The sequence below is a fragment of the Capronia epimyces genome (genome assembly GCF_000585565.1).
Source record: "Capronia epimyces CBS 606.96 chromosome Unknown aczIQ-supercont1.9, whole genome shotgun sequence".
Lineage (NCBI taxonomy): Eukaryota > Fungi > Ascomycota > Eurotiomycetes > Chaetothyriales > Herpotrichiellaceae > Capronia > Capronia epimyces.
In genome coordinates this window covers 865637-881699 of record NW_006912912.1, presented here as the reverse complement: position 1 = coordinate 881699, position 16063 = coordinate 865637, and the positions used below count along the sequence as shown (strand labels likewise).

Below are 16063 nucleotides of genomic sequence, written 5' to 3'. Positions count from 1 at the left end.
GGTGCGGTGCCTTCGCCGTGCCTGCAAGTGCATGGCGGTGTTTGAGGTACACACAAGCCCATATTGGGAGGCGGGTGACTCTTGACGCGACAAGCTGGAATGAGCAAATGAACATGCGCCATCGCGTGAAACATCCGTGCCTGGCGTCGGGCTCTGCAGGACTCTCCGCAGACGTGAAACGCGTGCGCGCCGTGTCGAGTCTATGGATGGTCTTGATAGGTGGAATTGGTGGAGTGGGAGGTGCGAGATGCGAGGTGGGAGGCGGTGGAAAAAGAAGGGGTTGGGGGTCAGCCGGCGTGTTCTGAGACTTGACTTTCAAAAAGGGGCGGTCGACGTCGACGTTGCCCGCGGCCCAATCAGCACCCTGGGATGTGCGCGTCACGTGCGAGGCTAGGGGCTGCCCAGCCGTTTCGAATCGATACAGGCGCAGAAGGCCAAACATGGCACGCGGCACGGAGAACTCTGTACGTACTCCATACTCCGTCCACCTACGGACATACCCACAATAATGCCCTCCCTACGCGTTAATGTCTGAGACACAAAAGCCGAGGCTGAGGCTGAGGTCGAGCACTCTTTGCGCACCTCTACAGTCTCCGTCCCGTAAAGAACACACTGCAGTCACAAAAACAACAATACCAATTCTTCACGCCTTACAATGTAGCCCGCTATACAGATATACACGCCGGACACACGAGTGGAGGGCTAAGGCCACCGTCTTCGCTATGTCCAGTCCCCAAACACTTCTGGTGGTACTGGTGCCGGCAAGAGAATACCACAATCGGCCCCAAGCTCCCTGCCGACTGCGTGTCTCCATTTAAGCCATCACCGTCCAGCGGCTCGTGCGCACTCGCGTCGACAGCGGCTTTGCCCTTGCCTCGGGTTGCATCGCCCTCGTCGGCGTATTCGTCTGGCTGCACACGTCGTCGACGCTCTAGTCGGGCGCCTTCCCTGTTCTGCCATTCTTCCCACACTCGTATCCCGATGCCTGGTCCCCATACCCGCCGGCGGCAGACCTCACATGCCTGCCCTTTGGGTCTCCAACCCCGCCGCCGAAGAGCTGTGGCTCCATGCAGTTGCACAAACACATCCTTGTCCAAGATCGAATTAGACAGTGCGAGGAGCGACTCTTCATATGCATATGTCGAGAAAATCGACCCGATAACGCTTCGTAGCTCGGATAACGACGGGCTTGCCTCTGCGGCATGTGTGAGGAATGCCCGCAGGATGCGCAGGAACATCATGTCCTGACTGCCGGAAGCCTCTCGTATCGACGTAGTACTGGACAATAGTGCAGAAAATACCTGCTGGATGGTGTTCCGCAGAGACACGCTAAGCTCGTGTCGGGATTCGTCCGCTTGTTCGCCACTCGGTAGAGCGCCTCCACCAGACATCTCCCGAGCAATAGACACCACCGAAAGAATGAGTTCCAGCCAGAGAGTCTCCTCGAAGCATAAGGCACGAGTGGCACTACCGGACCGTCTTGGAGACTTGGAGACAGCAGTCACCTTTGGAGCATGTTTCATCTGTCCTTGACACAACCAGATTCCGACTCGGGCATACTTGTCCACCGCCTGCAGCACGCCCTGGCTAGGGTGTCTGATTGACGCGTCGTCCGATCGATCCGGGTAGTCCAAGGCGATAGATTTGAGGGTCGATCCAAGGAACGAAAGATGCCGGATCAATCTATCCATAGCTTCTTTGACCTGCCCTTGTCGAGTCTGAAGAATGACCACGGCATCAATAATTCCGCTGTCTTCGATGGTCGGCAGTACTTCCTCAAGCCTGATATCGCCCTCCTTGACATTTTCCACATATTCCGTCACATGTGAAGGATCGAACTGACAAAGCAACCGGACATATAACTCCAGAATCTCATTTTGGGGCTCGTGCTTCGGACGGTGATGATTTTCAGGCTCCAGTAGCTCTCTCAGATACTCGTACTGGCCAAAGGGATCGTCAGCCAAGACATGTAGAAAGAACTGATGCATGTCAGGTGCGGCCTCATCAATGGTCGTTGCTGTCGTTTGGACGTCAACCCTGGTGAGATCAAGCGCGTGCTCCTCAATGGCTTTGCGGACTTCGTCTCGTTGATGGTCGGTCAACGGCGACCCTGTTCGCAGACAACTAACGATGGAGGAAAATACACCATCCTGATCCTCGTGGTCGAGAAAATAAGTACGGATCAACTCGGCATATTCGGACTCCTGCTTGAACACAGTCTTCAGGACCCGGTAAAACCTCGCTTCTCGTAACAGAGGAACGAAGTCGAGCAGGTTCGGCGGCTGATATGTGGACAACAGATATTCGAGACTCAATTGAGCGTCATCACGCATGTCATCGTCTGGGTACCGACACAACCGGCTGAGGATTTCTTGCAGAATCGCACCAGAGAGAACCAGGTATTGAGGGTATTTAGCGAGACTTCTCGCAATAAACATATCAAGATAGATGGTCTCCTCTGACTCGAAACCAGACGACATCACTTCCAGCAATATACGAACGATGTACTGCCGGGTGTATGTCCGCGTCGTTACGGGTTGATATGTTGCAAGGTTATTGACTGCATTCTCATCGCCTGTGTTGAGGAAACTGTCTTCGAAAGCTTCGTTCAGAGCTGCAATAAAGTTCGCAGCATCAAAGTGCAGTATGCGCGACAGATTCTCAAAGGAGCCCGCCGTGTTCTTTGCTCCTACGGAATAAACTGTCCTCTTTGGAGCCGCGGAAGGATCTTCGGTTCCGGAAAAGAAGAAATCGTAGATTTGACTCTTTGCCTGTACCGATTCTTCATCCTGCATGGACGCGCCCGTTGGATATACACGACTGGTCAGAATGAAAGAAACATAAGGGAAGATCTTCTCCGCGATGTTGTGCCTGTCGGCATCGTTGGTCAACTGCGTTGGGAGCAGACTATCAGCATTGGCGAAACGAAGTAGGAGGGTTAACGGTGTGACAAAGTCGCGTAAAGCCATGGTCCAAACGTAAATGTAGGCATCGTATAGGTGGTATTTCTTGCATAAAGTCGTGACTTGGTCAATATCCATCGTGGACGTGTCGAGCATGCAAATCATCTCTTCCAATGTCGACGGCGTGTGCGTCACGACAAAGTGGTTAATCAAGGTCTTGAGTGCTGGTGGTGGGACAGCGACGATTTGTTGATCTAAAATGTAGGGTTCAAGAACATCCACAAACAAGGGCCCGTGGTCATGATCCTCATACCAGGCGAAAACTTCTTCGAACAGGAAATCCGGATCCTCTGTCACGAGGCACGCTTTTATACACGCATCGGCCAGTTCGATCATCTGAGGTTTCTCAATCAGTGCATTACCCGCTTGTTGGTTTTTGCCGAACGCATACTTCAACGAAGCAGTCATCATCTCGTAGAGCTTTTCCCGGACCAGACCAGAACGAACACGATCCTCTTCGGGAAGTCCGATGGTGGCCTTCTCTCCCTCGCCTCGGTAATATTTGGTGGCAAGCCGAATAGCGCCCACGAAATCACCGACGTTGATCATGGCCAAAAGCCGGTCGGCCCAGTTGGTCAGGGCACCCGTCCAGATGTCATTGAAGCCTAGAAGAAAGAGCCGGCCTTTGTATGTTCGAAAACTCATGTGGAACGCATCGGCCACCACCCCATGCATTGATGTGTCTTCCTCATCCAGGTTCTCGATGATGGCCCGTAACTGTTGGGAATAGAGGTCCGCATGATAGATACTCTTCCCCAGCAGGTCGAAAGCGTCGGTCACGTGCATGGTGACATCTTCAATGATGAGGAGTTGTTGTGTGATGGTTAGAACAGCCATGATAGACCGACTCAACCACTGAACAGCCACTATGGCTTCATCGGCTTCGTAGCGGCTGCGGGCGAGGAATTGCAGCTCGGGCGGTTTGTCCTTGTCAGCATCGTCTTCGACTGCTGCTTCATGAACCTCAAGGACAGTGAGAATATTCGACCACGCATACACAAGCTTGGTTTTGGAAACTTCAGAGCCCTGAGATTTCAGCTTTATTGCTGGAAACCACGCCAATGCCGCGGTCATGGCGCTGTGTTCTGCAACCTCCTTGGGTCGGGCGGCTTTGTGTTGAGTCTGCGCTACTGGCGTCGTCGATACGATGACCAACAGGTATGGGGTCAACATTGCGACCAGCCCAAGCCCGTCTGTCCTTTGCTCTATGTTCCCCAGCGGCAACGGCGAGAAGGCAAGAACAGAACTTTTCTTCTGGGGTTTGGAAGTGCGCGAGACTACTTCGGGATATCGTCCTAAAATTCGAGTCGTGCGCACCACGCGGGCCACGGCTCCCATGCCTCTCGTGGCTAGATGCGAAAATGCTAGGCCTCGGTCATCCGCAGAGACAAGGGCGGTGTGTCGATAGCCGAGGAATCCGACATGAAGTACGGCACTTCCTACTATGTGTCCGTCTGCGCGTCTAGCTTGGGCATGCGAGATATCGATTGGGTGGATGTGCAGAAACGGCCTGGCGGGTTTGGCCAACTCCCAGGTGAGAATATGTCCGGTGGCATGGCCCACTGCAATGGTCGTATGGTCGGCAGATATTGCGAGAGAGGAGACCGCACCACTCTCTACGGCCTTTGTGCCACTGCCAATAATGGCCTTGTGGTTCTGATGGTGGTCAAACACGAGGACAAGGCCCTTGGACGTGCCAATGACAAGCTGATCGGCCACTGCCAAACAGGTTGGACTTCCAAAATTGCGCTTTCCAATCTCTGAGAAAGCTTGCCCGGTGATTCTCTTGAATTTACTCCACCTTATGACGTCCCAAGGACTCGAGGTGTCATCAGGTTCGGACGGCGTATGTAAACCCAGGCTTGCAACAGAAGAATGCCGGGAATGTGTGCCCAGGAATGCTGGAGAGCTCGATCTCAGAGGGGAGAACTGGGCGCTCGACAGACGAGACTGGAACCTCGCATCAAAGGGCCGGTGGGTGTTGGAAGGGCTTCCTCTTCGACCTGGGCTACGGAGTGACGGAGTCTCACTTCGCGGAGATGAGAGCGCGGAATCCCGAACAGAAGCTGTGTCATCCAAAGCTGAGGTAGGTTCGCCGATGCCGAGGACATTGTCTTCGCGACTGGAAGGAACAAGCCCATCTATGCCACCGGCTTCCAGCACGTCCGACCCGCTCTCATGTCCATTGCGGTTGTCATCCTTCTCTTCGACAACTTGTTCCGTCTGGACAGGGCTAGATCGCCCGTCGATTTCATCTTTTGTCAAGGGTTCGATATCCGGCACATCTCTGTCTGCGTGGTTGCCAGTGTTGCGTCCAGTGTCGTCGCTCCGATCGTCCTCGTCTTCACCGCGAAGAAAGTTCTCGCCCTCATCTAGGGTCGAGTTCATGGAGGTATATTCGCGAGATCATTGCAACCTGACCTATGCAGATTCCCTGCTTCGAGAGGCTGTGTATCCTCTGAGCTCTAGTCCCCAGGCCCAGCTTGTTGTGTCGCGTAGGTAGATCACGGGAGGGCGGCCGGTGACTATTCGAGGGCGTCGCAGGGTTACTTTCGGAAACTGCGTGGGAGCGGAAGCTGGAGGACAAGTCACCGAGAAGGCCGTGAGACCAGTATAGTGTCTTATGGAGGCGTCGAGTTTGAGGCAGGGATGAAATGTCGTATTATGGATTATGGATGGTATGGATACACTGCAGCCTTGATCACCATCTGTCGGCGCTGCACGTGAAATCGGTCCAATGCCAAGCTAATTATTAAGTAAGAACTTCTGCTCGCGGCTCACCCCCGATCGGGACGAGCCTAAGGCCGCCCTATACTTGGGGTTAGCGACTCGCCCGTCGAGATATACCAGACCGTCGGCGCTGCATGGCTTCCTTCTTCTTCTCCTTCTCTTCTCCTCTCCTCTCCTCTCTAATCCTACTAAGGAGCCACGAGCTCCGATGACGTCTATCTGGCGGAGTATCGCCAATTCTTAGGTATCGAGAAGCGGATGATCTTCATCTGGGGCTAAGTCCTTCACAGGTTTCCACGCCGTGCATGTTGTCGAGGGGCTGCAGGCTGTGCTTCGACCATCCCCTACGGTGGGTAAAGTGATACGCGCTGTTCTTGCAATCCAATCGAATCGCAGATCCTCGAGTCTAATCCATGTGGTACCTCGGTATTGGAAGCATCGCTCTGCATGGAGCTTCAGTTCTAGTTCGGAAAGCTGATGCTGACGCATACCTAGGAAGATTCACTTCAGGCACTTCAGAAAAGAAACATGGCATCTCGATGGTAAGTCATCCTAGGACAAGGTCAAGTAAGGGCTTTAAGGGTAGAACGTCAAGGACGAGGCAGAGCCAGCTGTTCATGGAACTCAGATTTGGACTCGTTTGTTTTCCGTCACGCATTTTGTCAAATTTCAGCATCCTTGTCTCACTTTTCATATATGCTGAGAGCTTCGAATTGGTTGTTGGAAGACCCTGTGAATTCGCTCCTGTCTTTGCTCCTGGAGGCTTTGCTCGGGCCGAGTGAAATCATACCACCTCCAGTTGAAGCACTCCCAGACTTCGAACCATTCGCGTCTACCTCGGGTCTTCCCAATATCTCATCAATCTTCCAAGCAATCCTCTCAGCACCTTGCCTTGCACCTGCCAAATTTGCAGCTCCTGGCCCAAGTCGCAAACCGGCAAGACCGCCCGTGAGAAACAATGGAACGTCATCTTGCCACATTAAGTCGTCAGTAATTCTTGCCAGCCCATGGATGGATTCAACGGGGTATTCTGTCAACATCCGTTGCATGCAGGAAACATTGCTAATGTTCGGGGCTGACCCGGTAGCATATATGACATGGTCGATTCCTGACAGTACGTTTTCAGAGTCCGACATCGATGACAGCCCAAGAGTCCAGGCCTGGCTTGTGCCACACCAGGTGCCATCTTCGATACACGTATATGGAAGAATGCGCAGTCGACCATTTGCAATGTGCGTCTTCAGAATCTTATCGTAAGAAGGCGTGATGCTTCCTCCATTTCGAGCCATCTTCAACATATCGAATCGCTCTAGCCTCCAGGTTAGCCACACCAAAAAAGGTTTCGAGCATCGTCACGTACCTTCATCACTATCTGCAGACCAAAACACTGACATTTGTTGGTTGCGGACCTTTGATACCCACTCGAGGTCCACGTCGAAATGCTTCAACTTGTACTTTCCTCGCAACACCAGGAACACCTTCGTAACCCCTCTCAAGAGAAGTAAATCGGTAATTTGTGCGCTGGTCAGCCCTCCTCCAACTACAACCACCGACGTAGGTTGTCTCCGACTTATCTTGCGCGATACATGGTCGGGTATACACGAGGATCCGATTGCTTCAAAACAGTGGCACACACTACCCTGGTGCATGTCAAGTCGAATACGGCAATCAGGTGGAATCTTTGGTTTGGCGCCAGGTCCGACAGCCAAAACAACCGTTTTTGAGAAGATGGTACCCTGGTCTGTCGTCAATGCAAACAGCCTGGGGTCAGTCACACTTCCAAGGTCTCCATATTCAATGTGTTGAACCTGTGCCTGCACTATTGTCTCGTGGAGCTGGTAACGATCAATGATATCCTGGCAAAAGTCGTCGAATAGCCGGGTTGACGGTGTGAAGTAGTCGACACGGTCTCTATCATCGATACGGAGGTGTCGAGCAACCTTTCTGGTACGATCAGTCAAGCGAATATGCTATCAATGGCGATTTTCATACTTATCGCGCTTCTGCTTTGTTCGGTGCTTACTGAGCTCTTTTCCAACGACATTATGAATTTCGTGCAGCTCATCGGCACGATCATGGAAATAGGAGTACCCTAAAAGTCCATCTCGATCTCGGGGATCTGGGTGGAAAAACAGAGGACTTCGAAGGTGCTCTATCTGCAGGTGCCTGAACCTTTCTTTCCATGCAGACATCCACTGATTTGAATGTGCATCGAGCACAATCATCGACCTTGATGGCAGCTCAGGGTCTGCCGAAGTAGATGCGCTGCTTGCTTTTCGCCGGCGTTTCTTCTCGGTCTCAATTGTCTCTGTACGTCGGAATCTCCGCCAGTACCTCTCGTGCTCGTCATCGGTGAAGAGAGCTGACGGCGTTGACTCACGCAGCCTGGCGGCGGTTGCTAGTCCGCAGGGTCCAGCTCCAATGATGGCAACGTCGTAAATCATCCTTGAGCGAGTGTTTTCGAGACGTATACAACAGCAGCGAACTCGAAAGAAAGATAGTATACGAAAGATATTGAAAGTGCCCTGAAACCCGACGAGTTCTTGGGTGACAGCCCGTAATCGAGGAGACCTTTAAGGTTCTCAAAATCCACCATCATTGTCCTCATATATGCAGGGGAACAGCCTTGCACGTGACCTCGATCTCCCCTTCACCCTTTCGACTCAGAACACCAAATATCCATGGCCGGGATGTCCACTGCACATAGCTCTCCTTATAGGGTGAATACTCGTATATTAGAGTACCTACTCGACGAAGAGAATAACTAAATCTTCCTATAGGTTTCGACCGATATCGTCTTACATGCTTAGTCAATGTCACGGCAATTGGAAGTAAGCGATCCGGTACATCAATCCCACCAACGATCCTCGAGAATTTGATCTATAGTTGCCCTCTTGTTTGGATCAAGATCCGTCATCCTCAATATTATCCTCTTTGTCTCAGGGTTGAGGTTTGGGAACTCGGTTTCCTGCCACTGCTGGAAGCGCACTCTTGGGTCTTCCTCCTCCACCACCCGTGACAACGCCGTAAGTAATTCGCCCCAATACCCGTCATTGACATGTGTGAGAAGCTCAGGGGGAACTGGCCCGAACATGGAGAGCAGTTTGTACAGTATCACGTGTTCATGCTCAATTCCCTCTTCTTCAAGCTGTTGAAAGTCTGGATGCAGCGTTTCCACGCCGGTGATGGTGTAGAGACACTAGTTTCAGCCCTTAGCAAAGACTTTCTTTTTGGGGAGTCTGGGGGGCAAGCTAACTCACCAAGAGTCCAAAAGAAAATACTTCCGAGGGTTTTCCAATTCCCCTTCCCATCTGTCCTTCTGGGCTCCGCCACATAACATTTCCTATTCTGTGATTGAGGAGCTTTTCGCCCTTTAGTTTCAAAGCGCAGTCCAGATCGCTCAACACGACTCGCTCGACCTTAAACTGCCCGGTCTCATCAAGGCTCCAGTTGAGTAAGACATTGTTAGGCTTTATATCTGTAGACTCTAGTTAACCTAGGCCCCTGTAGAGCGGCCTTTCGAGATTCATCACATCGTACCTAAGTGTATCCAGCCATTGCAGTGAAGATCTTTCAGTCCCAATCCAACCTCTCGCAGAATAAACTTTCTCGTCTCCATTGTAAGATCTGGATTGTTCTTTACCAAGGAGAGTAGATCCTCGTTAAAATACTCATAAATAAGAGCGTGTTTCTCTTCATTTTCGTCGATGTGAGTTCGAAGGTGAGAGCTGCCTCCAACCTGATGTTTGACCTCCTGAGAGTGCTCAAAAATCGACTGGGAAACGGACTTCAAGACGAAAGGTTGGTGCTCACAACTAGATGCATTTCCCTTTTCTTCGGTCCCAACTGTGGATGAACTTCGAGAAGACTAGGACTTACTGCGCAAGGTAGACATCAAGCTCTGAATTCTTGGGATGTGGTTGAAGAACCTTATCTCGCACATATACGCGGCCGGAGCGACCAACCAGCGTTGAGGACATTCTAATAAATTTTGGTCTCAAGGAGCGAGTCAGGAGCATGGCGATGGCGGAAGCGGTCGACGAGATATTATCAACTCACAACTACATATAAAGGACGACAAGCATCACGTAGCGAGCGACAAAGCAGAATCCACAGTACCACGGATGTAGTAGTATACACTGTACAGTAAGAGCGGCATTAAATTCTGTACCCGATCGAGTACCCCGTAAATACGAACACGCCGTAAGCTTCTCGCGCCGAGCCGATCGGAGTCTAAGGGCTAAGGGGCTTAGGTTGCTTAGGCTCCTAAGGCCTTAAGCTCACGCTCCGATGTAAGGCCTTAGGGCCCCTAAGCCTTCGGTCTAAGCCTCCTTAGCCTCCGTAGCCTTAGGCCGCCTTAGCCCCTAAGCCCTAAGGCTTAGAGCCTAGTTGTCAACTGCCCCGCTTATGGGCCGACATCATTGCAAGGCTATACGGAGTAATTGTAACCACATCAGCCTTGCTGTCTGCTTCATCATACCTTGCTGCAATTATTGTAAGGCTTTTAGAGCTCCTACAACATGGCAGAAACAGTAGGTCTTGCTGCTAGTGCACTGGGTCTGGCTTGCACGGGCTGGACAGTGGCGAAAGGTCTTCACGATCTCGCTGAAGAGGTGGGCAGCGTTGGGGAAGCCATTCGTATCTTTGCCGACGACTCCGGCTTTTCGTGGAGACCGTCAAAACCTTGGGAGACCTCTTCGATAACTTACCACCGATGTATAGGCGTACACAAGCACCCACAGAAGATCTGCTCGACGTTGCATTGGCAAACGCTGTGAAGCCATTTCAAACCATGCTCATCAAATTGGAGTTTCTTCTCGTCAATGAAGGAATGATCCTGGTCGGATGGATTAGTTGGGTGCGACTTCAAGGGGCTTCCTGCTACAAGCGTAGAGTTCTTTTCTACCATCCCGCTCCTAACGCATTGAAGGGCAACGTCTCTCTTCTCTTCCAAGCGACGACGCTCCGCGGCCAACACCCGCCTCATCTTCGCTTGTGAGTAGTGACACGTTCTGGAGAACCTTTCTTACTAATGACTGGCAGTATTTTGTGCAATTCTATCGAGGACACTAAACCCCTTCTTCGCGACGGCCTTCGGCAACAAGTCTCAAGGTTGTCAATCTCTCAAAATGAGGGAACTGGAAATGGACATTCGACGGCAACCACTCCAGAGAGAGCATTGACATCTTGTTCCGTGATTGGTGCCATCCCCGCTCGTGCAAGGAACAAACCTCAGCACCAGATTCGCAAAGCCACAAAACCCTCGTTCAGGGCACTTGGGTTGGCTCAGCTGGTGGCGACGAAGTCACCATTCGACAATAGGTAGTCATTACGATATTCCGTCCTGTATTGGCAATAATATGAGAGATCTAATCGACGATGTTCCGTTAGGGTGCTGGATTCTGTGTAGAAAGCGTTGCCCACCTAATAAAGGTATATGAAGGGCGGTGGCTGGGCGGTGGCCAGAATGACTGTACATACAAGAGCCATTTGCTTGCCCGTAGCATCTACTACTGCAAAGTATTCCCGCGGTATACCCTACTTTGAACCGGTTGACTGCTGGGTGCCTTTCTTGATCCAAACACGATTGCAGCCACCAGGATCAACGAGATCGGAGAAGCAATCCTTCGTGAATGTGAATAGCAGTCTCAGCGGAACTGTGTTCCGGCTCAGCCTCGACTATAAGATCAAACCTGAAGGGTGATGCCATTCCGCCAATCACGTGCGTGGAAGAAGTTCGGCCGGACGAATGGAAACAATGTAAATTGCAACACCTCCTCCGCGGCGCAGCCAGACTACGATCTTCGGCGACACCTGATAGTTCTATACTACTATCGGGTTCTTCTAGATACCTGAGTAATCTCGAAACAGCATCCCACCCAGCACTTGATCCAACCATTGTTCATGCTTCTTAGGCGCTGTTCCCGTTTAAACCAAGCCCCATTTCTGTCATCTTCTCCGTTTACTTGTGTACTCGCTGCGTACTCACTCCAGATCAGGACTTGCAGCACTACTAACTGTCGCTTTCAGAACGACTACTCGCCTCTGCTGTGTCTCGCCTCCCTCTAGTCTCCAAATGATCTTCCTACAATCGAACCCCTGATTGACGCTGTCTGCAAGCGGTGGGCAGCCTCCATCTCCAGGCCTGTCCCTTCATTCACCATGGTCGAACTCATTCCTCCCCCTGATCCTCACACACTGCTTCCGCCTCTGCTCGCCTGTCTACCAACATCCTTTGCCTCCCATAGGCCTCCTCCAGCACTACTAGACCTCCTGTCTCCCATTCTCCGCCAGCGCCTGCATCTACACACCTCTGGACCCTCTCAGGACAACTGGGCGGCGCTACTATGTTGGGATGCTGCGAAAGGAGATGTTCTGAAAACAAAAATCCAAGAGACGGTGTTCGAGCCACATCCTGCCTCCGGGGAAATCGAGGTGGGCGATATAGAACAAATCACCTACAAAAGGTTGGACGAAGAGACACTCCAAGCACAGATCCCGTTGATCGACTGGCCTTTCACCGCACTGTACCTGTGGTGCTCTAGCAAAGATGAAGGAAGCTCCAGGGCCTGGAAGCTGGCAGAACTGTTACCCTTCGATCAAGACCTACAGGGCGATCCATCCTGGTCAACATCTATCGAAGCGGCGAATGAATCTGCGAGGGAGAGATTGGTGACCGAAGCCTTGCTAGAGGCTGATGCGGCCAATGCACGGGCCCAGAGAGACCCTGCCTCCGCTGACACGGAGGAAGATGATTACTGGGCCATGTATGACAAGACTCCTGGCAGAACACCCGCTCGAAAGGCTTCAGTCGAGCCCCATCATAACAAGCCGGCAGACGACGACTATTATGCACAATACAACAGTGTGCAGCCTGCGTTGGATAGTCACGACCCGGACGAAGAGATGGAAGATGCCGGAGAATCCACATTGAACGGGAATGCGTTGCAACACTTGCTTTCACGAGACACCGACTCCCGTTTGGATCAAGATCCTCCTCCGTACCAAGGCGCCATCGACGATGTTACGCCGGAGAAAGAAGTCGAAGTCACCCACCCTGCGCCTTCACCACCCTCCTCGAAAGGATCAGACACGGTGGCTCGACTAGAGCAGCATGCAGAGCGATACACAGCATCGGAAATAGGGATCCGGCAGCATATCAGTACCAGTCTGAAAAGCATGTATCGACTGGCGCAGAGTGCCGGGATCGACCGCGAGGAGTTTGAGCGCATTGTGCAGCGTGAAATGGAGGCTCTGAGCATTTTGGATAGCCACGAGTAGAGGAATGCGAAATCCCGCATTGTAGTATATTCCGCACACAGCCTGCGATCGATCTTACTGGCCTCGTACTGCACATATTAGTATGTAATAATAACTCATGTCAGGAGAGTCAAATTCTCGCCCCCTTTGCACGAGGCTTGACGGGACCGGACCCACCTGTAGGGAGTCTTGAAGGCTGTCGCGTCTCTCCAAAAAGTTCAGGACACGTTCGACGTCCCCCATCTCAGGAAATGCATCTGCTGGGTTGACCACTTGAAATCCTCCCGACAGTTTCCTTTCTTCCTTTCTCCTTCTTTGTGCCTGGTATCCGTTCTCTACTCACCACCTCTCTCGGCGGTGCTCATCCCGCTTCACGACTTAAGCCTCTACTCGTCACCCCCCTCCCTCCCCTCGCTTGCTCCCTCGGCCGTCCCACGATGTCTAATCCCAACTCTGCCCTCCGCCAACGGGTCGGGAAGGAAAAGAACAAGCCGCTGGTCAACGGAGACAAACCCGAGGATAGCCCAGTCGACGCGTATCTTAGTGATGTGCAGAGGAAAGCTCCCAAAGAGTGGGACTATAAAGTGGCCCTGGGCATCGTTACAATTCTCGCATTTGCAACTCGATTCTTCGGCATCAGTCACCCTAATGAAGTAGTCTTTGATGAGGTTCACTTTGGAAAGGTATGTTGGTGCTTGAATATCGTCCCAGAGCAATGTAACTGACAGCGACCGCAGTTTGCATCCTACTACTTGCAACGAACCTACTTCTTCGATGTCCACCCCCCTTTCGGAAAGCTTCTGTTTGCCCTCGTCGGCTGGCTCGTCGGCTATGACGGACACTTTCTCTTTGACAATATTGGCGAATCCTACATCACCAACAATGTGCCATACGTCGCATTCCGAGCCCTTCCTGCGCTCCTAGGTGCTCTCACGGTCGTGGTCGTCTTCCTGATTATGTGGGAATCAGGCTATTCACTTCCGGCCTGTGTTCTGGCGTCTGGATTGGTTCTGTTTGACAACTCTCACGTTGGGCAAACCCGTCTGATCCTGCTGGATGCCACGCTGGTCTTCTTCATGTCCCTGAGTGTCCTTGGTTATATCCGATTCTACAAACAGCGGCACGAGCCATTTGGAAGAAAATGGTGGAAGTGGCTCTTGCTTACCGGCTTCTGTATGAGCTGTGTCATCTCCACAAAGTACGTGGGCACTTTCACCTTCGTCACCATCGGATGTGCTGTCTGCATCGACCTCTGGGATCTCTTGGACATCAACCGCAGGGAAGGGGCGTTGGATCTGATCACATTTGGCAAACATTTCGTCGCCCGGGCCGTGGGATTGATCATCATCCCGTTTTTCTTCTACTTGTTCTGGTTCCAGGTCCATTTCGCCATCCTCAGCCGATCCGGTCCCGGAGACGATTTCATGTCGCCAGAATTCCAGGAGACCCTCAGCGACAACCTACTGCATCAAGCCGCTCTTGACGTCCACTATTACGATACCATTACCTTGCGACACAAGGAGACCAAAGTTTACCTCCACAGCCATCCGGACAAATACCCTCTGCGGTATGATGATGGTCGCATCTCCAGCCAGGGGCAGCAAGTTACCGGCTATCCTTTCAACGACACCAACAACCAATGGCAGATTCTGCCAAACGATCCGATCCCCGACGGAAGTGGTGTTGACAGGCCTGTGCTGAACGGTGATCTCATCAAGCTTCGACACCTTGTTACCAACACTATACTCTTGACCCATGATGTGGCGTCCCCGTACCATCCTACAAACCAGGAATTTACCACTGTACCCCTGGAGCTTGCGGCCGGGGAGCGTCACAACGACACATTGTTCGAGATTCGAATGGAGCAGGGAAAGAAGGGTGTGCCATTCAGGTCCATGTCTGGGCAGTTCAAGCTCATCCACCACCCATCCAAAGTTGCCATGTGGACACACACAACACCTCTTCCGGACTGGGCGTTCAAGCAAGCCGAAATCAACGGCAACAAAAACGCTCAACAATCAAGCAACATTTGGTATGTGGAAGACATTCCCAGTCTTCCCGAAGATTCACCAAGGCGTATCAAGGAGGTTAGAAAGCCGAAACATCTGCCTTTCCTGATCAAATACATTGAACTCCAGCGAGCCATGTTCTACCACAACAATGCATTGACGGCAAGCCACCCATATGCCACCCAACCCTTCCATTGGCCTTTCCTGCTGCGAGGAGTCAGTTTCTGGACTCAGGAGAGCACCAAGCAACAGATATATTTCCTGGGAAACCCAATCGGATATTGGATTGCTTCCGCTCTCCTCGCTGTCTTTGCGGGCATCGTGGGGGCAGATCAACTAGGTTTGAGACGTGGAGTCGATGCTCTCGATAGACGTAAGTGCTGAGCCGCGACAAAGGACCCGAATGGTATTTGCTGACATGTTCTCTTCCTCAGGCACTCGGTCCCGTCTGTACAATAGTACGGGGTTCTTTTTTCTCTGCTGGGCGGCACACTACTTCCCATTTTATCTAATGGGACGTCAACTCTTCTTACATCATTATCTGCCCGCACACCTGGCTTCCTGTCTGGTTACTGGTGCTCTGGTCGAATTCATTTTCAACGTCGATCCTGTCATCGACCAGCAGACATCTTCGGTGATAGCTGCCAAAAAGGACAAGGTTGGTGGCAAGCTCTCGGAAAGGACCAAACGAACGTTCCAAACCGCATCGGACCGTCTCAAGGGACAAAGTCTGGTCGCCACTTGGACAGCCACCATTGTCATCCTGGCCGTGGTGCTTTACGGCTTTATTTTCTTCTTCCCCCTTACATACGGCTGGCCAGGTCTGACCCCTGCCCAAGTCAATGCCAGGAAGTGGCTGGGGTATGATCTGCACTTTGCCAAATGAGGGCCCATTGGAGCGGAGCAATCCACACCGAGCCATGTGATACATACTCCAGCGTCGGTTACTACTATAAATGAGGCGCGTTCTACTTGGGCATACGGCTGAGTGGGAAACGCGGAGGCAGTTTCCCGAAGAGGTCAACGAACACTGGAACGACAGCAATTCTGCCGGGCAGAAAAAGATATGACCATTGGAGGGATTTTGGACGTGATACAGGC

At 52.0% G+C, this 16063-nt stretch overlaps 5 protein-coding genes across 5 annotated transcripts; 3 read left to right on the top strand and 2 right to left on the bottom strand.

Moving 5' to 3' along the window:
* Positions 1-665: 665 nt before the first annotated feature.
* On the bottom strand, positions 666-5351 carry A1O3_09313 (uncharacterized protein; the record flags this gene model as incomplete). Its single annotated transcript, XM_007739407.1, has 1 exon — positions 666-5351. One exon carries the CDS (start codon positions 5349-5351, stop codon positions 666-668), a length of 4686 nt encoding a protein of 1561 aa, XP_007737597.1.
* A 1025-nt stretch (positions 5352-6376) lies between these two features.
* A1O3_09312 (uncharacterized protein) lies at positions 6377-8137 on the bottom strand (the record flags this gene model as incomplete). The annotated part of the gene is made up of 3 exons (XM_007739406.1): positions 6377-7002; positions 7054-7637; positions 7686-8137. 3 exons carry the CDS (start codon positions 8135-8137, stop codon positions 6377-6379), a joined length of 1662 nt encoding a protein of 553 aa, XP_007737596.1.
* A 2076-nt stretch (positions 8138-10213) lies between these two features.
* A1O3_09311 (uncharacterized protein) lies at positions 10214-10692 on the top strand (the record flags this gene model as incomplete). Its single annotated transcript, XM_007739405.1, has 2 exons — positions 10214-10359; positions 10416-10692. The coding sequence occupies 2 exons, from the start codon at positions 10214-10216 to the stop codon at positions 10690-10692; spliced, it is 423 nt and encodes a 140-aa protein (XP_007737595.1).
* Positions 10693-11855: 1163 nt separating this feature from the next.
* A1O3_09310 (uncharacterized protein) lies at positions 11856-12974 on the top strand (the record flags this gene model as incomplete). The annotated part of the gene is made up of 1 exon (XM_007739404.1): positions 11856-12974. The coding sequence occupies one exon, from the start codon at positions 11856-11858 to the stop codon at positions 12972-12974; it is 1119 nt and encodes a 372-aa protein (XP_007737594.1).
* A 416-nt stretch (positions 12975-13390) lies between these two features.
* On the top strand, positions 13391-15848 carry A1O3_09309 (dolichyl-phosphate-mannose-protein mannosyltransferase; the record flags this gene model as incomplete). The annotated part of the gene is made up of 3 exons (XM_007739403.1): positions 13391-13636; positions 13691-15335; positions 15397-15848. The coding sequence occupies 3 exons, from the start codon at positions 13391-13393 to the stop codon at positions 15846-15848; spliced, it is 2343 nt and encodes a 780-aa protein (XP_007737593.1).
* Positions 15849-16063: the final 215 nt, after the last annotated feature.